This window comes from Prunus persica, chromosome G1 (assembly GCF_000346465.2).
Source record: "Prunus persica cultivar Lovell chromosome G1, Prunus_persica_NCBIv2, whole genome shotgun sequence".
In the NCBI taxonomy this organism is placed as follows: Eukaryota; Viridiplantae; Streptophyta; class Magnoliopsida; order Rosales; family Rosaceae; genus Prunus; species Prunus persica.
In genome coordinates, this window is record NC_034009.1 from 29,003,442 (window position 1) to 29,025,617 (window position 22,176).

The window sequence follows — 22,176 nt, forward strand, 5'->3', positions numbered from 1 at the left end:
TTTGAAGCTCCGGAAAAAGACCAAAGTTTATGAGATGGGACTCAAATTAGACATGAATAAGGCCTACGACAGAATTGAATGGGATTTTTAAAAAGAATTGCTGCTAAAAATAGGGTTTGATCAAACGTGGGTGTGCCTGGTTATGAGGTGTATCACGTCGGTCCGCTTCACAGTGCTCTTAAATGGCAAGTCCGGGAACCCTTTCAAGCAGTCCAAGGGTATTAGATAGGGAGACCCTATTTCCCTATATATTTTCATCTAGGTCAGTGATGTTCTATCAGTCATGCTGAACAAAGTAGTGGAGAGGGGTATTGCGCCAGGGATCAGATTCAGTCGTGACGGTCCTACATTATCCCATTTATTCTTTGCAGATGACTCTATTCTGTTCCTAAAGGCTACTGAACGAAATTGCAATGCCATTGCAAGTATATTGAATTCTTATAGTCATGCCTCGGGGCAGGTGGTAAGTTTTGAAAAATCAAGTGTTTATTTCAGTCCTAATACTCCTCAGTAGTTCAGGGAGACTGTAGGGCACATAATGCATGTCAATATAACTGAAAACCCAGGGAAGTATTTGGGACTTCTAATGATGCGGGAGCGTGAGGTGATGAATTTTGTGAAAGAAAGAATGATGAGCAAAGTGGAGGGCTGGAAGCAAAAACTGCTCACTGAGGCAGGCCGTGAAATCCTTATTAAAGCTGTGGCCCAAGCGATTCCCACCTACCCCATGTTTGTGTTCCTTTTCCCAGGAGGTCTTTGTAGAGAGTTGGATGAGATCCTAGCTAAATTCTGGTGGGGAGGGAATGAAGAAAAATATAAAATCCACTAGATTAGCTGGGTGGAGCTAGGAATGCCCAAACTAGAGGGTGGCATGGGTTTCCGGAACCTTCATGATTTCAACCTTGCATTACTTGCTAAACAAAGCTGGAGATTGCTTACAGAGCAAAATTCTTTTTGGGCTTTGATTATGAAGAGCAGATACTTCCCTTCTTGTAATTTCCTTAAAGCTAGCAAAGGGGCTTGTGCTTCTTGGGCGTGGGCAAGCATGCTAGAGGGCAGAGAAGTGATCATTAGGGGTTCTCAATGGAAAATTTTAAATGGAACCAGAGTTAAGCTATGGATTGATAAATGGTTTCCTGTGTCGCTAGACGATATGCTCCATCCTATTAATGATGAGTTAGTAGACGAGAATGCTTTTGTGTCTGAAATTATTAACCCCATCACAAAGAGTTGGGACTTATCAAATCTTAATGGTAGAATCTCGGATCAGGATGCTTGAAGGATAAAAAGCCATGCTTGTATGAGGAGGTTGCGAATCTGATCGGTTGGTTTGGCCCTTCAATGTGTCTGGTTGCTACTCTGTTAAAACTGGGTATAACTTGATTCATCCTAGCTACCATCCAAATCATAGGCACATGCATGCCTCGAGGTCTCACTATGTTTCTAAGAAGGTGTGGAAGCAAATTTGGTGTTCCCCACTAACTCCAAAAATAAAAAACTTTATGTGGCGTGCGGTTAAAGGTTGCCTCCCCACAAAGGCTCTTCTCTTCCGTAAGCATTTGGGATCCTCCCCTTTGTGCCCAGTCTGTGAAAAAGAGCCGGAAACTATCGAGCACTTATTGCTATACTGTATTTGGACTTTCAATGTCTGGTTTGGAAGCTTGCTATGTTATCGAGTTGATATACAAAGCATCACCACCTTTGACGAGTGGCTGCTCGGTGCGACTAGTAAGTTGGACAAGACAAATTCTAATTGGGTGTTGGTTCATATCAGTTTTATATGCTGGAGTATATGGAGAAGCAAATGTGCTTTTGTTTTTGAAGGAAAAAATGTTTGCCCAAAACAAACGATTGATTGGGGTAAACTTCTAGCTTTAGAGTTAATGGAGGTTGCTGATCTTAATGGTCATGGTGCGGAGGAGCCTACTTTGCAGGTGGTTGATACAATCCAGAGATGGCTCCCTCCCCCCCAAGCTACTCTTAAGCTAAATGTGGATGCGACCTGGGACAAGAAGACTTTAATTGCTGGTTTAGTGACGCAGCACAAGCAACAAAGGTTTCAAGCGAAACCGTGAGTAACAATAAAACTGGATTCCACCAGAAAATTAAGAGAAGCTCTCTTGGAATAATATGATTAAAAGTTGAGTTCCAGATACATTAGACAAACCTGTCTAAATACACATTTCTCAACAACCCTCAACCCTTCAACTACTAGGGGAGTTATTACATAAAACTGAAAAAAACAGGATTAATTTGGAGTCTTAATAACGTAACTCCTAAACTGTCCAAAACAGAATTTATTGAAAAATTAACTACCAAACTTTAACTGCAGTTTTGGAAGGCCAAACGAACTCAGAATGCCAAAATCCACCTTATGTCACAGCTAAGCAGTGAGTTACACTCGTGGCTTCGTTCCCTTTCCGAAAAGGTATTTTGCGTCCTAATCGGAGCTTGGACGACAAAACTGCATATTCCCGCTACGTCCTTTTTCTAGCTCAACCGCGATAAAATCTGCCATCTGTTCTACATCATTTAAGGGCTGTCATTCGTGATGAGCATGGTAATTTCGTAAGGGGAGCTGGAAAGGTTAGACTGGCCACTTCTCCTATTGAAGCTGAAGCCCAAGCAGCATTATATGGTCTGGTGGTAGCCTCGGATTTGGGTAATGTTCATCTAGAGTGTGAGTCTGATTCAAGGGAGCTGATTCTTAGCGTTAAAGGGAATATTCAGAAAGGTAGATGGACAATCTACCCAATTCTTGCTGCTTTGAAGGAGAAGTGCAGAATTTTTGGCTCTTGCTCCTGGAAGTGGATCCCAAGGAAAGCAAACAAAGCAGCAGATGCTGCAGCTATTGAAGCGAAGAGGAAGATGTGTGATGAGGTCTGGATCAGCCGACCCCCATCCTCCCTGGTGTTCGTGCTCCAAAGCGATGGCCTCCCACGTCCTCCACAGGTGTAAGGTTTTTGTCTAGTCAGGATCTGACGCTCGCCTTCTGGATGGCGTCCTAGTTGTTATTGTCCTAGCTGGAGTTTTTGTTGTGTTTTCATTGGGTTGGTCTAGTTTGGGTGGTTTCTCTTCGTACTGTGAAGAGTTGCTCGGGAGTTTGTAGTTTTTGCTCCTGATGTGTTTTGGCAGTGTTGCTGTTTTTAGTTTGGGCTGTTTGATTGGCTGTTTGTTGGGTTGGTTTGTCCCTTTTCCCTTTCAATGAAAGTGTGATTCGACCCAAAAAAAAGAAAAAAGAAAAATTGAAAGCAACAGTAGGTAGGCAAGCTATTTGAAAGGAAATATATATAAAACAGAGTTAGTTATACTCCTTTTGAGACGTACTATACTTGAGGGAGAAGAATTAATTCTTTGAAATTTTATATCTTCCCTTCCATTATAGCAGAATTAGAGACTAATATCAACGTGATTAACGTCAACTGTATGTATCAACTTGTTAAATTGTCTCGTGATATAGTTAAATTGTTAAATTGTATCAAAAAGTTCATATCAAATGTTTATAGCTAATAAAATAGGAGGGTTGTTATTTTAACCCCGTGTCCTATTTCTCCACCCATCTTATCTTTCTAAAGTACCCTTGAATTATGGTAATCGTTTTTGCTTTTTATTTTTATGATGACACAAAACCCTTTTAATAAAATTGAAATAAAAAAAACAAACTAATAATTAAAGAGAAACAAAAACCCAACAGCCACCACAGCCCCACCCTGTGCCCACCCAATTTGGTCAGCCACCCCACCCTGCCGGCGGCTGCTCCTCCTTACCCACCTTCTTTGCAGCCAACAAAACATCTGTATCCAAATAGACACACGGTTCACAGTGAGTGTAGAATGACTGGAACTCCACGCTGTGGACGAACTGTCATAAACTGAATGGGTGAGTGGACATAACCAGGGGAAAGGGTGAAGCTGTAGCGCTGTAGAATCATTGCCAGAGCAATCTTGGATTCTACGATTGCGAAGTTCATGCCCACACAAGTTCGTGATCCCAATCCGAAGGGTATGAACGCGACCATGTTGTTGTTAGTAGCTTTAGCAACACCTTCTGAGAATCTCTCTGGTTTGAAAACGTTCACGTCTTCTCCCCAGTATTTGGGATCATGATGAAGTGATAGATTTGGGACGTGCACTTCAACATTAGCCGGAACAACCATCTTTCCCAGCCTTACTTCCTTGTCTGTTTCCCTAACAAGGGAAACAACTGGAGGATATAGCCTTAGAGATTCATTCAGGATCATACTCATCTGCACATGCATCCAAATGAAAAATTAGATGGCAATAAATGAAATGAGGATTTCAAAACTAAACCACTGATTAGATACATAAGCTAGCAATTAACTGATTGAGTTTCTTACCGTTTTTAGTTTGTTGAGGCCATCAGGGTTTGGATTTTCTTTTCCAAATAACTGTAGGACCTCCTTTCTTGCTTCCTCTTGCCAATCCGTATCGAGTGCCAGAAGAAAGATGGTCCAAGCAAGCAAAGAATTAGTGGTTTCTTGTCCAGCAAAGTAAAACGTTTTGCATTCATCAACGATGTCATCCACCGAAATCCTCTGGTTTTCATTGGTATCATGATGAGCCTTCAAAAGTACTCCAAGAAAATCACGCCCAAACCCGTCTGCTTCTCCAGTCATTGCCATACTTTCTCTTTTCCTAACAATCCCTGCTATGGTGTTGCGTATTCCTTTCTCAAGCTTCTCTGACTTGATCTCATCACTGGTTTTGTAAAACCGACTGCAAATTTGAACAAAAGACTAAAGATGAGAAGTGACAATTCCAACACTATTGTTGTGAACAGAAAATATTCCACAGCTAACATAACCTTATTGATTCTTTACGATCATTTAGAGCATCCGCAATAGTTGTTCAATTGTTCAATTTATTGAACTATGTTGACATCTATGGAATGGAACTGCAATTTTACTTGTAATGGTACAGTTCAATAACTTCAGTTTACTGGCACGTGAGTCCCATAGTTAGACTATCAATTCAATAGAGGGTTCATCACACAGCACCCTCTATTGCAAGTGAAATTTTACTGTTTTATTTCAATTTCATACAATAAAATTGTATTGATCCTAACTATTGCAGATGCTATTAGTTAAAAGAAGCTACCTGATGATAGGAAGTCTGAGACTGAAATTATTTTTGAATATAAGGAAGGTCAACTGCCCCAGCATTTCAAAAATGTTCTTCCCATCTAAGTAGCTGGTGCCAAATGCTGTCCTGGAAATTACTTCTGAGGTGAACAACCTAAATTCTTCATACACCTCGATCTCCTTGCCTTCATGATTTACCCACCTTTCTAGCATTGTCTCGGAGCTAGTTATCATTTCAGGAATCATACCCTGTTAACACAACACCATCATACAGTCAGTTAACAAGTTTACATTCAATATAAACAATTGACAGAAGTACTGGTACGTTAATATAAACATCTGCAAAGATGAACTTACTTTTAAGCTCTCTCCATGGAAGGCATGGTTGGCCAGCTTTCTTAACTTGACCCATTTTTCACCTTCTGCCATGGAAATGCTGTCGCCTAATAGCTTCTTCACATAGCCTTGGGACTTCTGTTTTCGGAAGAGTTTATCTTTGTTGTTCATGATCTCTTTGGACAACTCAGGTTCCGCAATCACCAACTGAGGTTGAGTACCATGCCATTGAAGAAAATTCCTTCCTGTTGCAACAAAATCACTAAATTTAATTATCTTTGAACAAATTGAGATTATAAAAAATAAAAATAAAAGAACCATAGTTAATGAAGAGTTCGTAAGACGTACCAAATATCTTGGACCATTTGTGAGTATGAGGCTGAACTGCAGAGAATATGTCATGTGATAAGCTTCTGGGCCTGCTCATAGCTTCCTTCTTCATGCTCATGATTTCTTTGGTGTTTCCATGGATGAGTCTGTAAGAAGGGCCTTTGACTCCCTGGAGATCCATGAATTTCTGGAAGCGATTTGGGGTCCACCATTGCTTGTAAAAAAGCCTGATGAGAGCTACAAGGAACACAAGTAGCATGCTTGAAACAGTGATTACTGGCATTCCGATTCCGGACCAACTCATTGTTCTAGCTTCTTTTTTTCTTCTTCTTCTTTTGAGTAATGAGATGAGCCAAAACCCAAGAGACAATTCTAGCTTGTATGTCAGTTTGCTGTGTACTGCGTGTGGCTCTCTTCAGTTTATATAGTAAAAGCTTGGGCGTACGGATTTCGTTGAATAAATAAATAAAGAAAATCAGACGGCTCTCTTGAAATTGAAAATGAAGCAAGCTTGATTTTAAGGTGTTTGTTTTGACCAAAACAATTAAGTACAAGGGCAGCCAAATACGACCAAGAAAGTTTATTTGTATATCATCTCTTTCAATACATCTTCGATGAAAGATCATGTAGCCGGGAAAGTTTTATAGGCCCATTGGCGGCACTGATATTTTAGGGGTCTGTGCCAAAATAACAAGAGAGTCTCTAAGGATAAATTTTGAACAAAAAATTATAAAAAATATCAAATTATATAATCAAAATCTTGTGATGATTAAATTACTAATTATCATTAAAAAGAATATATATATATATATATATATAAGAATAGGAAAACCAATATTAAATAGAAGTAGGAAAAATAACATTATTATTATACTCTTAATATATGAAAAAGCTAAAAAAAATCAATGCATTTCACATCAATAAAATATGGGGCCCACTTTTTCCTTCGTAAGGAGATGGCTCAAAAAGTAAAACTCAATATTATTAATAGGCTACAAGCTACACCGGTATCTTTGGAGTGGTGGAGTGCATCCATACGACCGCAAGAAGATTTGTAGAACTTGGACCCCATGGAGAATTGACATGGGAAATTGAATATTAATTTTTCTAATATATATATAATTGAATAATAATTTTGAATAAAGAAGAATATTCATTATGAGTCACTAGCCTCTCTGCACGCGCTTCCGCGCATGCGAGAGGTTTTTTTTTAAAAAAATTTAAATTTATATTAGAATTAAAAAAGATAATGGATATTTGTGTTCCATAAAAATAGGATCCATTATCTGAATTTTCTTTTAATTTTAATTTTTTAATACGAAAAATTGTGAATTTATCATATTATCCTCATTTAATTAATAATTTCAATTCTTAATGTTTGCATTAACCAAGGGCATTTTCTGGTATTTTAAATGTTTCACCATTCTCTGCCTTTTGCTTTATATATATAGATGACTATTAAGAAAAATCTTATTTAGCTTTATTTGAGTGAACTATACTTTTTTAAACATGACTATATACACTAGCCAAACATTGTACCTCTGTTGAAAAATTCATAGGTCAATTAGTGCTTGTTCCTACTCAACACCACCACTGATAGGGCCTAATAGTATACTCTATACCTTAATTATTCACATAAAATATTTGTCACGTCAGTTGGTATATAAAATATTTATCATGAGCAAAGTCTAAAATGTCGGTAGTCCAAAAACATGAAAATTTCAATGAAAATATCAGGAAACTATCGATATCGGTAAAAATTGAATAAAAATCATGAAAATTATAAGAAAAAATTAAAATTTTTTATTGAAACTTTGGAGGATGTTTATTTAGTCATTAGCTATTAGTTTATGACAAAAAATTGAAAAGAAATGTTTTGCATAATGAATTTAATTGATTTAAGTTGATTATATAGTAGGTTAACAAACACTATAAATATAAAAAGTATTAATAATTAATTAAAAAAAATTAAACACATCATAATAATTTATTTATATCATCAATATTTCAGACCTTAATTCACGAGCAGCTTCGTTGCCTGATCGGCATATAATTAGTTGACATTTTTAGTATTATTAAATTAGGAACTAATGTCGGTTTTTTTTGTGCCCCGATTGACACGCTAACTCATACCATTGACACGGGAAATATATATTATTATTATTAATCATGAGTGAGCATATTTAAATTGTGGAGTGCTGAAGGGAGAAACAGAAACAGAAAGGTTGAATCAGTCACTACTGGCATTCCGAATCAATTCATGATTTTTTTTTTTTTTTTTTTTTTTTTGTGTGTGGCTGTATCTGTATTTCCATTTAGACCCGGCAATTGTGCGGTCGTACACGGTAGACCATCAATTTATTCAGTTAACAAATTTTCTAATTGTTGACCAATAATATGCGCATGTACAACTAGAAACTAATTTTTTATTTTTTATTTGTTTTTAAATACCTTTCTTATTGAGAAGGGCGATATCATACTAAACTTTCACACACTACATGGATGCTATGATTCGAACAAGGACTTTACCTGAAGGAGCAACTAGAAACTAATTTAATATGATTAATCTGACCCAAAAAAATTTAAACATGAGATCAACAGGTGCATTGTTTGTGTCATAATTGATAGATAATCATTCATAAATGATTACCTCATGGAAATTAACTATTATTATAATTTGGATTAAGAAGACTCAATGTTGAAACAGATAGCAGCAGGTAAATGTACAACTTGATTGAAAGATTCCGATCCGTGATTTGTTTGGTGAGCAGTACATAACATACTAGCAAGTTGTCTTCAAGTTTGGCAAAGTCTAAAATAACTTCGTACATGCCAAGGACATTTAAAAAAAATTACATATTTCTGTAAACACGAATTTTTTGCGACAAATGAGACAAGAACACGAAGAACAAAATAATATTATATTAATGAAATTTAGGGTTACAATCTCTGTATTGAATCCTCTGATTCGATCTCCAAAGTGTTTAAAGAAAATTTGTGTTTGATACAAGGGTCGTAGAAACATGATCTTGATCAAACGGGTAGCACGAAGCTTGTTTGGTATTTGGAATTTTTCTATGGTGAAGGAACCGGCACGTATTTGTTATTTTTGGTGGCTCTTCCAAAGTAGGATGAAGAATGCAGAGAGTTTTTTGTTTCTTCTGAGTGTTAGGTTTTTTCTCCCACCATTTCTCTCGTCTTGAGGCCTCCTATTTATAGGCTCTTGTAGGATGCTTGATGTAAATAACTTTTCCTATTTAAAACCTTGTTTTGTGAGATTTTAATTTGATTTAAATCAATTCCCATAATGTGGCAATTTAACAAGATTATCTTCAATTGATTGACCTGATTAATATTTAATTTAAATCAAAGTCAATCACAGAAGATTCTTTCCTTTAATTTTGTCTTCATTTTGAACCGTTTGATGCACTTCGTCAGATGTCGCCATGTGTCCTTTTTGACAACTAATCCGATTTTGATGAGTCATACGCCACATGGGCGAATTACGGGGCCCACGATTTAATCCACTGAACCCTAATTATTTTCTTGTCCAATGGAATTTATTGCACCAAAATTTCTTTGTCTACAAATTGCCCCCACTTCATGATGCATTGTAGACATGTGCTTTTTCACATGTAGGAGGTGCAGTTTGAAGTGTTCCTTTCTCCTTTTTTTTTTTTTTTTTTTTTAAATTTAAAAATCGGGGTGATATTATTAAACTTAATAATACCCAATGAACCCTATTTTCAACGTTGGCTTTTTATTTCCCACGTTGGTTTCCTTTTTTTTTTTTTTTTTTTTTTTTGGGTTGATATTATTAAGCTTAATAATATCCAATATTGGTAAGATCTTGTGAAGCAAGATACAAAATCCAATATTTTCCTAAACTAGGAACAAGAAACCCTAGCACCATTAGGAACTTTGATGGCTTTTGGCTTCTTTAAATTGCGCTGTACACACGGGTATTTAGATTAACTAAATAGATCAACAAGAACTTCTCTTGTCAGCAAGAAGGTCCGCGAATCTGAGGCTCGCACCATTTTGAATTTTCAGTAACCAATGTGGTGAGACTTGGCATTTTTGATTCATCTCTCATATATGTATGTGCTTGCTTGCGGTTGTTTGGAGGAAAAGAAGAAAACTGACGTTTTTTTTTTTTTTTTGTTTTGTTTTGTTTTGTTTTGTGTGTTTTTTTATTTGCACAGCCACAAGAATTCGCTTCTTGGTCTGTGAAGAAACTAGTTGGTAAGATTGAAACTATTCTTTGCTCCATCCTGTTCTTGCATCAGCTCTTTTTTTTTTTTTTTGGTTGTTGCGGAAGCAAGATTGGAAGGTGGAATGGCTGGTCTGCATGTGTTGAGCTTGAAGTTGAGGTAGGGAGGCGCTGAGCTCGAAGGGAGGCATGGGGGCGTCAGGCTTGGTGAGGTGGCCCTGAGCTATGGTTGGAAGGCGCTGGGCCTTGTGTGTGAAGCAGGCTTGCGCTAGGAGAGGAAGGGCTGGGTCTTGGTGTGACGTGGCACATGCCTGAGCTAGTGCTGGAGGCAGGTGCGACATGGGCTTGAAGGGAGGCGCTGGGCCTTGTGCTGGAGCTGGAGCGAGCAAGCCAAGAGGAGATGCGGGCCATGTGTGCTGGTTGGGACGCGAGTTGGGCCTGGCACGACATGGGCTGCGAGCTGGGGTGCTGTGCTGTGCAGGAATGTGCGGACTGGGCTGCCCCACTTTAGCTTGGGCTAGTCCAAACAGCTTGAAATAACCTTTTTTTTTCCCTTTTTTTTTTCGCAGCACATCTATTACTCTTTCAATTTTATTTTTTATTTTTTATTTTTATTTTTATTTCTTATGTATTTTATATGATGATATTTATACTTTTTTTTTTATTTTTTACAATAGGTACTTTGAAAGAAAGTAAAGAACGTGGACGTCCTATACCGCTTAGGTTTGATCCATCTCTCCGACTTGGTGATAACTCGCTCAAGCGCTTAGGCTTTACGTAAGTGGAGGATAAGTGAAGAACGTAGACATCCTATACCGCTTGGGTTTGATCCATCTCTCCGACTTGGTGATAGCCCGCTCAAGCGCTTAGGCTTTACGTAAGTGGAGGACGAGTGAAGAACGTAGACGTCCTATACCGCTTGGGTTTGATCCATCTCTCCGACTTGGTGATAACCCGCTCAAGCGCTTAGGCTTTACGTAAGTGGAGGACGAGTGAAGAACGTAGACGTCCTATATCGCTTGGGTTTGATCCATCTCTCCGACTGGGTGATAACCCGCTCAAGTGCTTAGGCTTTACGTAGGGGAAGACAAGTGAAGATTGTTTCTCGAGACATTCCACCTTTACCCGGCTCTTCAAACTTGTACAAGTAAGCTCTTTTTTTTTCTTTTTTTTTTAAAAGTATGAAGTCACCAGCCTGATACTGAATATTGTTTCATGTCTCTCATCTTATATAGATGGCCTTCTTCAAGTGTTTTAAGAAAGGCACCGTTACTATTCTTGAGGATGAAAGTGATAGCCGGGACGAAGGTACCACATTGCTTGTAGGTGCGCCTCTCCTAGCTTCGGAGGTATCTGAGGTGGACAATTATCTTCATATTCCGTCTTGGTCTCAAGAGGTGTTTTGTCAACTTAGCAGCTTCAAAAAATCCAAATCTACAGATAGGGACCTTACTCCACTGTTTTGCAGTTAAAGTCCTCGCATCATATAGAGACTGATTCATTAGGGGCGTTCAAACTTCTTAGCGATCGAATCCATAATGGGGCAGTGAATTGGGGTTCTGTTCTTCCGATGGCTGGTGAATCTACATTTACCGAGTATTACTGGGAATGACTTGAAGATGTGCTAAGTAGAAATACCCAGGTTCTTAAGAGCATCGGTCTATATAATGTAGTGTTTGCCTCATTATTTAGCTATGATCGACACGCTCCAGTCATTCGAGCCTTCTGCGAGTACTGGTGTCCTGCGACAAATACTCTTCATACATCGCAAGGAGAAATATCTATTTCCCTTTGGGATCTTCATGAAATGGGCGGTCTCCCTATTACAGGTCGATTTTATGATGAAGTTATTCCAACCACTGAGAGTCTCAACAGGAAGGACCATAAAGGCGTGTCTTATATCCCACATATTTGTCGTTACTTGTTCTTAGCGTACCACAAAATTTTACGGGACTCCAAAGGAAAATCTGGAGTGAGAATGACTGCTTGGATAAAGTATTGGTATCGAGGGCCATTCAGGTATAAAAAGTCTTCAAGGAAAACTGTACGGAACAAGTCACAAAAGCCAAAGGAAGACTCTGATCCGTCTGGTATCATTGCGGCGGCACTGAAACGCACTGAGGAAGAGGAAGGGGTTTTTGAAGATTTGGATATAGCTGATGAAGACATGGATAGATCCTACTTGGCTGCATTCCTTGCTTGCTGGTTGTGCAAATTTGTATTTCCCAAAGACGGCGTAACTTTGATTAGACCAGGGGTTTTCAAAGTTGCCAGTCGAATGGCGCACAGTGTATCATTTAGCCTAGCAATTCCAGTATTGGCCAGTATTTACAAGGGGCTGAATGATATTTCTAGTGCAGATGATCCATGAAATTGCACAACTGTCCTACCTTTCCATTATGTGTATGGGTGGTTGGGTGAATACTTTGACACACATTTTACATCATCTTCCGAGAAGTCCATTCCCATCATGGCAAGGTTCTCAGGAAGACTTCCGGCGAAATTTTTTGAAGATTCGACAGCTCGAGCTTTGTTCCGGACTTGTGGTAAAGTGAAAATGAGTCGTCTAGAAAAAGTGTTTTCAAAATACAAACAACTGACTGATGAAGATCATATTTCTAAGGAAGACTTTGAGTATTTGATATGTCTTCGTTCGGGATTCGTTTCTCTACGACAGGAACACTACCGAGTCATCCAACCTTATAGCCCGCACCGATTCAGTAGACAATTTTGTTATGTACAACATGTGCCAGGAGAACTTAAAGATGATGTCCGGAATGGGACTGTGCTATCAGTATACTCACATTGGAAATCATGCTTGAAGATTGGCAGTGCATCTACAATAACCCTACCTAATAAGGACAATATTCGGGAGTTTGAGATTACATCTGATTATGTTATTTGGTGGTCGAAGGTGCATCGCTTTGAATCGACGAAATCAAAGACAATCTCAACTGTAGGCAAATCGTCGTCGCTTTCTCAGCCGAAATCTCTTAAGTCTCATGGCAATGAAGTTTTAGTTCATGATAAACTCACCCGTGGTAGAGCGCTCCGAGTTCATCCAGAAGTTGAAGGTAGTTCTACTACTCCCGCACCTCGAGTTCAACACCCACCTCCAGTTGATGTTCCTTCAACTTAAGTCCCTAATGATAAAGGAGAAACAGAAAGCGTAGCAGATTCTCAAGAAGATTTCATTCCCCTCAGTCGACGAATTCGCAATTTGAAGCGAGGTCATATAAGTAGTAATGAAGATAGTGAAGTCAACTTTAGGCATAAGAAGACAAGTGTCGGACCTCTCTATTGTGATTTGGAGGCGGCGTACCCACTTGATGACACATTTTTTTGTGATGTGCCCGCTGTTTCACAACCGGTTCTGATGAATGAGGTATGTATTTTATTTCGCCTTGAGCTTTCCCTTTTCTATACATATATATATAAATTAATTAATTATATATATATTTTAGGGAGAAGTAGTGCATCATGTCCCTACTGTGTCTGAGCTTGTACCATTTAATCATTTGCCTATCGAAGAGGAAGATGACGCTTTGCGCCCGATAAGTGATTCAGGTGTTAACCTAAGAGGTACACTGCCAATCTTTATCACGCTCCGTATTTAGAAATCTTTGATTCTACTTACTTAACCATTACTCGTCGGTTCATGTAGGTTTGCTTGCACAACAACATTTATTAAAGCCGGCTAATTATGCATCCACTTCTGAAATGTCATGTGGGGAGCCCAAATTAGGTGTTGCAGACAAAACCCTTCGCAAAGTAATCTCCGTTTTAGGAAACCAAGTAAAAAGCATAATCTTGAAGGCTTCATTGGAAAGGCTTCCCTCATTCAAAGATTAGCTTGGCAAGTTGATGACTACTCTTGACAATGTAGGGGCGAACATCTCATCTTTACGAGCTATGATCGATGCACTTATGGTGACTGCAGTTGATTATCATTCTGCACACTCTACTTACTCCCAAAAGCTATCTCCCGAGGCTCAGAGTGATCGTTTAGCCACAGTTGACTCTTCACTTTTCTATTGCCTTGGCTTTGCAACAAGCTGAAGAAGTTCATCAGTCTTCTATACTTAAGTCTATTCAATCTGCCAATACGCGTATGGAGGAGTTGAAGAGGGAACAAGAACAATTGGGGTTAAGATTGAGTCAACTAAACGGATCACTTTCAAAGAGTGATGCACAACTTTCTTATCATCATGGTGAAGTCACCCGCTTGAGAGAGGATAAGACTGCGGTTGAAGAAGCTCCTGCACTATCAGCTGCAGATGCTGAGACTTTAGATACATTATGAGTTTCCTTTGAGAGACTGCGTAACGGCTTCAAGGATTTGTCTTGGGAATAGCAAATTCTGTTGTTGTAAACTTTCTTTGCTTTATTATATTTCTCTTTGAACTTGTCAAAGTGTTGATGTTTACTAATTAACTTTCATGATGAAATAAAAGCATTTTCTTATTTCATTATTTTTTTTCGAATGGTTCGGATTGATGGAGGAAACCCTTTGTTTTTATTTTGATGTGACTGAACTTGGAATTATTTGTCCAAGCTGCCTACGTACCCTCGATGAAAAGGGATTAAGTCATCACGTAGTTCAAGGGATTTTTTTTTGGGGGCCGTACGCAGTTTAGGCTCATGCGGGCCAGGAGCTAGTAGTCACTTCATGCATAGTATCGTTTCAAGAATTTTCCGTTGATATGGCCAATTCTTAAACCATCCTCCGCTATAATCTTGTAAGCGCCACTTGTGTATACTTCTTGTACTACGTAGGGCCCATCCCATTTCGAAGTAAACTTGCTTCCAGTTTTATGTGTTGTGATGATAGGTCTACGTAATGCGAGGACGAGATCTCCCACCTGAAAAGATCTGGGGCGTACTTTCTTGTTAAAAGCATTCGAAAGCCGGGCTTGATAACACTCTAAGCGTTGTTGCGCTTCGAGTCTCTTTTCGTCTTTGCTTCTAACTCTTGGAGACGTAGCTTCGCATTCTCTTCATCAGTCAATCCCTCTTGTATGGCCATCCTCAATGATGGAAGTTGACTTTCTAGAGGCAAGACTGCTTCCACGCCATACACGAGTGAGTATGGTGTAGCCTGAGTAGGCGTCCGGTATGTCGTCTGATAAGCCCACAATGCTTCATTTATCCTTTCATGCCAATCTTTCTTGGTTCTTCCAACAACTTTCTTCAACAGGCTGCAAAGAGTTTTGTTGAACGCTTCCGCAAGACCGTTGGCTGGTGCATTGTACATTGAAGAGTTGCGTTGTTTGAAACCAAAGTTTTCACACAATTTATCCATCAACCGATTCGAGAATGGCTTGCCATTATCTGTGATGATGTAGCGTGGCATACCATACCGATTAATGATGTTTACCTTGATAAGCTCACCACATTTTCTTGCTTCACTTTCTTTAGAGGCACAGCTTCCGCCGATTTTGAGAAGTAGTCTGTGGCTGCAAGGATGTAAGAATGATCGTCGGAAGATTTAGGTGCTATTGGTCCCACCACATCAAGACCCCACGCATCAAATGGCCAAGAAGTAATTGTAAGATGTAGCAGCTCCGGCGGTTGGTGGATAAAGTTGGCATGGAATTGACATGCTTGGCATTTCTTCACATAATCCATGCAATGATTGACCATAGTCGGCCAATAGTAGCCCATCCTTTTTATTTGGAAATGTAGCTTTGGCCCTGATTGATGTGCTCCACAAATTCCTGAGTGAGCCTCCTCTATTGCTTTGAATGCATCTTCTTTGTCCAAGCATCTTAGAAACACGCCTTCAAATGAACGACGGTAGAGAATTTCTTTGTAATAAATGAATCGAGGTGCCCAACGTCGTACATCTGATCGATGTCTTGAATCATCTGGCAGTTTCCCATGCTCAAGATAATCAATTAAAGGTTGTCTCCAGTCGTCAACGTCAATAAACAGTACCGAGATAATGTTGACTCCTTCTTGCGATGTCCCAAGCGTTAATGGAACGACCCAACGTTGGCAAACTGGAAGATTTATTGCTTCATCTTTTGTCAATGCCAATGTAGTGGCAAGGTTGGCTAAGGCATCTGTCATTTGGTTATCTTTTCTTGGCACATGCTCCAGCGTCACGAAGTCAAACCTTTCTAGTAATTTCGTGGCTAATTGGTGGTATGGAATTAGATCATCCTTTCTAACTTCGTAGTGAGTCAACAGTTGGTTGATCACTAACATGGAGTCACCATATACTTCTAAGCTCGATATCTTCATCTCCACGGCCATTTGTAAGCCCATGATCAAAACTTGGTATTCTGCAACGTTGTTCGAGCAAAGTTCACTTAAGAAGAATGAATAGGGCAATACGTGTCTCTTGGGTGATACGAAGACTACGCCAGCCCCCGCCCTGTCTTTATGAGCCAATCTATCAAAGAACATCATCCAAGTAGGAGAAACGTCAGCGAAGAAGACTTGTTCGTCGGGTAGGTCATCTGAAATTTCCCAGTCTGCTGGAATTGGATGATCAGCTAGGAAGTCTGCAACAGCTTGCCCCTTAACCGCCTTTGCTGGAGTGTAGATGATTTCATACTGATTGAGAAGTAACGCCCACTTGGCCAAACGCCCCGTCAAGACTGGTTTTGACATAATGTACCTCACCGGGTCAGCTCGTGCAATTAGATGGACCGTGAATGCTTGCATGTAGTGCCTTAACTTTTGGATAGCAAAAACAAGTGCATGACACGTCTTTTCTATAGGTGTGTAATTTAGTTCGGGACCAGTAAGCGTTCGGCTTAGATAATAGAGTGCTTGCTCTTTGTGTGACTCATTCTCTTGCGCTAAAAAGGCTCCAATTGAAATTTCTTGAGCCGCAATGTACAATTTGAGTTGTTTGCCTAGAATAGGGGCTCCTAATAGTGGTGAACTCGATAAGTACTTCTTTATGCTTTCAAAGGCATTGTGACAAGCTTCATCCCAAACAAATGGAACATCCTTTTTCATAAGGCGACTAAATGGTTGACACCTCCCTGCTAAGTTTGAGATGAATCGCCGAATAAACGCGAGGGATCCTTGTAAACTTTTCAACTCACGTAAATTTCTTGGCTCGGGCATATCTCGGATGGCTTTAATCTTAGTCTGATCTACTTCGATGCCTCAATGTTTAACGATGAAACCAAGGAATTTACCTGACGTGACGCCGAAAGCACACTTCAAAGGGTTCATCTTGAGTTGATACTTCCGCAATCTGTTAAACACCGTTCTCAAATCTTTCAAGTGATCTTCTCTTCTTTTTGACTTGATCACCAAGTCATCAACGTAGCACTCGACATTCTTGTGAAGCATGTCATCAAAGATCTTTTGTATTGCACGTTGATAGGTCGCACCTGCATTTTTGAGGCCAAACAGCATCACCTTGTAACAGTAAATTCCTTTTGGAGTGCGGAAGGCTGTGAGTTCTTCGTCCTCTGGCGACATTCTTATTTGATTGTATCCAGATGAACCATCCATGAAAGATAAGGCTTCATGACCTGTGGTTGCATTGACCATGAGCTCAATTATAGGCAATGAAAAGTCATCATTCGGGCAAGCCTCGTTTAAGTCTCGGAAGTCAACACAAATACGAATTTGTCTAGTGATTTTCTTCTTCACCGGAACAATGTTCGCTATCCACGTCGGGTATTTCACCTCCCTAATAAATTCGGCAGCGATCAACTTGTCAACTTCGGCTTCGATTTGACTTAAGAGCTCCGGACGGAAGCGACGTTGAGTTTGTTTAATTGGACGCGTTCCAGGTTTGATTGCAAGGTGGTGAACCGCAACTTTCGGATCGAGGCCTGGCATCTCTTTATATGTCCAAGCAAAGACATCTTTATACTCAAGCAATAGCTGATGATATGATTCCTCTTCGCTAGGATTCAAAAGTGCACTAACGAAGATAGGTCTTGGGTCTTCATTTGTTGCCAAGTTGAGCTCTTTTAATTCATCAACAGTCGTTTGGCCCCCATCTTCTAATGCAGCAGGAGCGTCATGAACCTCATCCTCGAAAGGTTCCTCTTCATCGAGCAATTTAATCGTAACGTGATGAACAGCTAGAATCTCTACTTCTTCATCATCACTTTCATTTTGTTGACTCAAAGCTTTCCGAGTTTGTATGATTGTTCGTCGTTTCACTTTGAGTTGGTCACCTGAAGTTACGTCTAGTGTTGAGAGACGTTTCATACGTGACGGGATCAGGCTCCAGATTTCATTATCTTCCGTCGAATCAACAAGAACTCCACTTTCCAACTCTCACTGGCTTTTCTCTTCAGACGGTTGGCTTGGAACTCCGAGTCTTTCTAGTGCTGATCTGCGCGGAGCCGATTGAATTCCCCTTTGATTCTTATGTCCAGATATCCTCTTGAACACAGAAGGTTTGATGCGGCCAAAAACTGAGGTCCGCTGAGTAGGCTTGGCTAAACGGTCGAACACTGAGGCTCTCTTAATAACCTTTGGTTCTTCTTCCTCCTCGACTACTTCGACACTAATGTGTTGAGCTTCTGCCTTCTTTTCTTTTCTTCTAGCAGAGATCTTAACAGGTGCGACAGGAGTAAAACCTAGGCATGTTCTAGCTGAGTCGATTGTGTAACCTTTTCACTAAGGCCATGTGTCCTTTCTCCTGTGACATCTGGATTGAGCTTTCCCAGCGAGGAAGACAAGCCGAAGTCATAACCTGCTTTTGACATGAGCTTATAAGCATTAGGATCAAAACCTTCTTTAGTTCTTTTGACCGAAAGATATTCACGTCTTGTTGCATCTTGTAATGGTCTGATGAATCCTGGTACTGAAGATTTCGACACATCTGAATTGCTCAACTTGGGTAAAGGCATGGTTGTAGACTCCTTCAAGAACTTCATGTCACTTTTCCCTAACTTCCTTGGTTTCACTTCTTCTCCAAATGGGGATTGACCTTCCTTCCTTCGGGATGATGAGACATAACGAAGAACAAGAATAGATACCTTCCGTGAATCTATCGGTGGTGATCCCATTTGTCCGAAGGCAGTGCTTTTTGGCTTGTTATCGCTATTTTCTTCCGCAGAAAGGCACTTTGACTGCTCATCTTTTCTTGGTATGGCCTGGCCAGTTGAGTGAACCTCAACGGGAATAACTTCAGATGTCACGTCTTCATCGATGTAGAACTTGGCGTCGGCGAAATAGGATTCGGCTTCGGTAAATGGCCTGACATCACCTAGGATTTTCTTCACTCCACCTCTGTAAAATTTGAAACATTGATGTAAAGTTGAAGGTACTATCCCATTTTCATGTACCCACGGCCTTCCTAAGAGAAGATTGTAGGAAGTCCTAGCATCAATCACGTGAAATAGGGTGTTTGACTTTAAGTCACCTATCACGAGCTCAATTCTGATCATGCCCATGGCTCTTTGCCCTCCTTGATTGAAGCCTTGAATCATGAGACGACTTCAAGACAATTCGTCCACGGTGATGCCTAACTTTATCATTGTGGATTTAGGCATTATGTTTACTGCTGAACCTCCATCCACGAGCATGCGACTAAGTTTCTGTTCTCGCACATACCCGGACATGAAAAGCGGACGGTTGTGTGGTTTGGACCCTAACAAAAGATCTTTATCGGTGAATGTGATGGAAGCACATGTCGCACAATAGATAGCACGGTCTTGAGACTCAGGCTCTAATTTTTTGGCCTCTCTTATTTGATTTGGATGAATATTGAGATCCATCAACGTCTTTACCAATGCTATGCGCATTGCTTCAGGAAGTTCCACTACTTCCTCAATATTGAAGTGCGATGGTGAATCTTCTACCTATTTTAGGTCCTTTCGCTCTTCATGAGTTTCAGATTTTCCTTCCGAGATATCTTCATCATCTACTTGATAGCAAGTTGTCATATAAACAGTCTCCGTTTGTTATCTTACGAAGAACATTTTGGGAAAGTATTCTTCTAGCATAATTGGAATTCGTGGTTCTTGGATTAGTGGTCCACTTTCTTGGCCAGAATCTCTCTTCACCATTATTCTGGTTTTGGTTTTAGAGTGTTTGTGCGAACTCCTTTTTTGCCGCTCCCTCTTTGATTGAGTATTTTGTCGTTGAGGAATGCGCTTCGTACGAGGTTTCCGCCGGGTAACGAGCGTCCATCCTTCATTGTCATCGAAAGATGAGTCACCAACGAAGCCATCACCACCTTGATTGTTCGATTTGCCCGCCACTTCTTCTGTACACGGATCAGTCACCTGGTGTATGCCCCTTGTTGATTGGGATTCCAATCTTTTCGACAATGCTGGTAGCGGCACCAGATCGAAGGATCCAAACACAATTGTGGCAACGTTCGCATCTGCGATTTCGTCAACGTCCAACTCAATCCTTTCTTGCCTAGCCAAGTTCATAATTAGCTCCTTCAACACGAAGTACTTCTCTACCGGATGGCTGACAATTCGGTGGTATTTGCAAAACTTAGGGTCGTTGACTCGGTTCATCTCTTCAGGCCGCTTACATTCTGGCAATTCGATCACTTTCTTTTCAAGTAAGTCCTCGAGCATACCTGCGACATCGGAGTCAGGGAAGGGGTACGTTTTTTCCTCTAACTCCTTCAAAGTGCGTCGACGTCTATCCACTTCTCGAGATGGCTCCATCCTTTTGACTTCTTTCTTCTTGTCTCGGGTAGAGATTTTGACGGGGACGGTGTTTATTGTCATTGCTTCCTTAGTAGGCTTCTTGGCAGGCTTATCTGTCTTTTGTCCAAAGACTTTCTCATTTCTTTGCTCCATGACGGGCTCATGCTTTCCTCCGTGACTAGCTATACTCAACTCCATATCATGGGCACGAGTGGCTAGCTCCTCAAACGTGTGGGGTTTAATTCCTTGTAGAATGTAAAAATGCATTCCTTGAATGCACATCTCAACCGCCGATAACTCCAAAAGCTTATCTTTGCAATCCAGGCTTAACGAGCGCCATTGATTGATGTAATCGACGACAGGTTCATCTTTCCATTGCTTGGTATTTGTGAGTTCCATCATACTCACAGTGCGACGAGTGCTATAGAATCGGTTTAAGAATTCTTGCTCCATCTGATCCCAATTGTCAAAGGAATCGGACTCCAAGTCTATATACCAATCAAATGCATTTCCTTTCAAGGAACGAACAAATTGTTTCACCAGGTGGTCACCCTCTGTCCCGGCATTATTGCATGTTTCGACGAAGTGTGCAACATGTTGTTTTGGGTTGCCCTTTCCATCGAACTGTTGGAATTTGGGAGGTTGATATCCTGTTGGCATCCGCAAGTTGTCTATCTTCCTGGTGTATGGCTTAGAATACATGAGCATGTCTCGGAGAGGTGCTCCGTATTGAACCCTGATGGTGTTTGCAATCATGTCCTGAAGTTGTTGGACCGACAAAGAACCCACCGAGGCGGCGTCACCTTTTCCATGCGACTTCTCACCCGACTCTGTTTCATGACCCAATCCTTTCTCACTGGATTCAGCCTCATGATATGGTCCTTTCTTGTGTGCATCTTGACCAGGCTCCTTATCCTAATGCACTTCCCGCTTGTTGTTGATGAGAGAAGCAATATGCGCATCCTTTTCCTCGACCATCTTAGTCAGTTTGGTGATCGCTTCGCTCATATGGACCAGCTGCTCTTCAATAGACATAGCTCCCGTCACCATGACCTGCATAGCCATAGAATAAGACTCACTTACGGATGCCGAGGTAAGCTTCTTCTGTTGATCGTCAGGCGGGGATCCATGGTATGAGCCTGTCCTCGAGTCAGCGTCTGAAACAGGCGAGAGTGAGCGTTCTCTCGAATTCTTCGAACCCGAAAAACTCCTCCCTTCACTCCGAGAGTTTCTCTCATCCGCCCGAGAGGTATTCTTCTTTTGCCCCCAATGAGGCCAAATTGATAACTGGTTCGCGCCTTCGGTGAACATCTTTCGCCTTGGCTTGAGTCGGTATGGAAGTAACATGTTGAGTTGCAGATATCGCCTTGGCCTTGCTCCGGGTGACGACCCCAGCAGAATCTCGGCTTGAGAAGGAGGCGCTCAGCTTTTGCCTCTCGTCGCGGGAACGGATTGAATCTTCTTGGAAGCCATCGTTTTTGGTGTGTTGATTGATTTTGGAACTGGAGAAAGAGATGAGAGGCAGAGATTGTCCAACCGGGCGTGCCAAATTTGTAAACACGAATTTCCTGCGACAAATGAGACAAGTACACGAAGAA

At 40.6% G+C, this 22,176-nt stretch overlaps 5 protein-coding genes across 5 annotated transcripts; 2 read left to right on the top strand and 3 right to left on the bottom strand.

Annotated features, from left to right (window-relative positions):
• LOC109947167 (uncharacterized mitochondrial protein AtMg00310-like) lies at positions 851–1,279 on the top strand. The gene has a single exon (XM_020556718.1). The coding sequence runs from the start codon at positions 851–853 to the stop codon at positions 1,277–1,279; it is 429 nt and encodes a 142-aa protein (XP_020412307.1).
• On the top strand, positions 1,692–3,232 carry LOC18790564. The gene is made up of 2 exons (XM_020555552.1): positions 1,692–2,030; positions 2,533–3,232. The coding sequence occupies exons 1-2, from the start codon at positions 1,884–1,886 to the stop codon at positions 2,956–2,958; spliced, it is 573 nt and encodes a 190-aa protein (XP_020411141.1). The 5' UTR covers positions 1,692–1,883; the 3' UTR covers positions 2,959–3,232.
• Positions 3,339–6,170, bottom strand: LOC18791994 (cytochrome P450 CYP749A22). Its single transcript, XM_007222921.2, has 5 exons — positions 5,786–6,170; positions 5,459–5,682; positions 5,118–5,350; positions 4,358–4,736; positions 3,339–4,246 (listed from the first exon to the last, which is right to left on the bottom strand). Exons 1-5 carry the CDS (start codon positions 6,069–6,071, stop codon positions 3,818–3,820), a joined length of 1,551 nt encoding a protein of 516 aa, XP_007222983.1. The 5' UTR covers positions 6,072–6,170; the 3' UTR covers positions 3,339–3,817.
• Positions 14,905–15,333, bottom strand: LOC109947169 (uncharacterized protein K02A2.6-like). The gene has a single exon (XM_020556728.1). It carries the CDS (start codon positions 15,331–15,333, stop codon positions 14,905–14,907), a length of 429 nt encoding a protein of 142 aa, XP_020412317.1.
• Positions 15,354–17,063, bottom strand: LOC109947171. Its single transcript, XM_020556734.1, has one exon. The coding sequence runs from the start codon at positions 17,061–17,063 to the stop codon at positions 15,354–15,356; it is 1,710 nt and encodes a 569-aa protein (XP_020412323.1).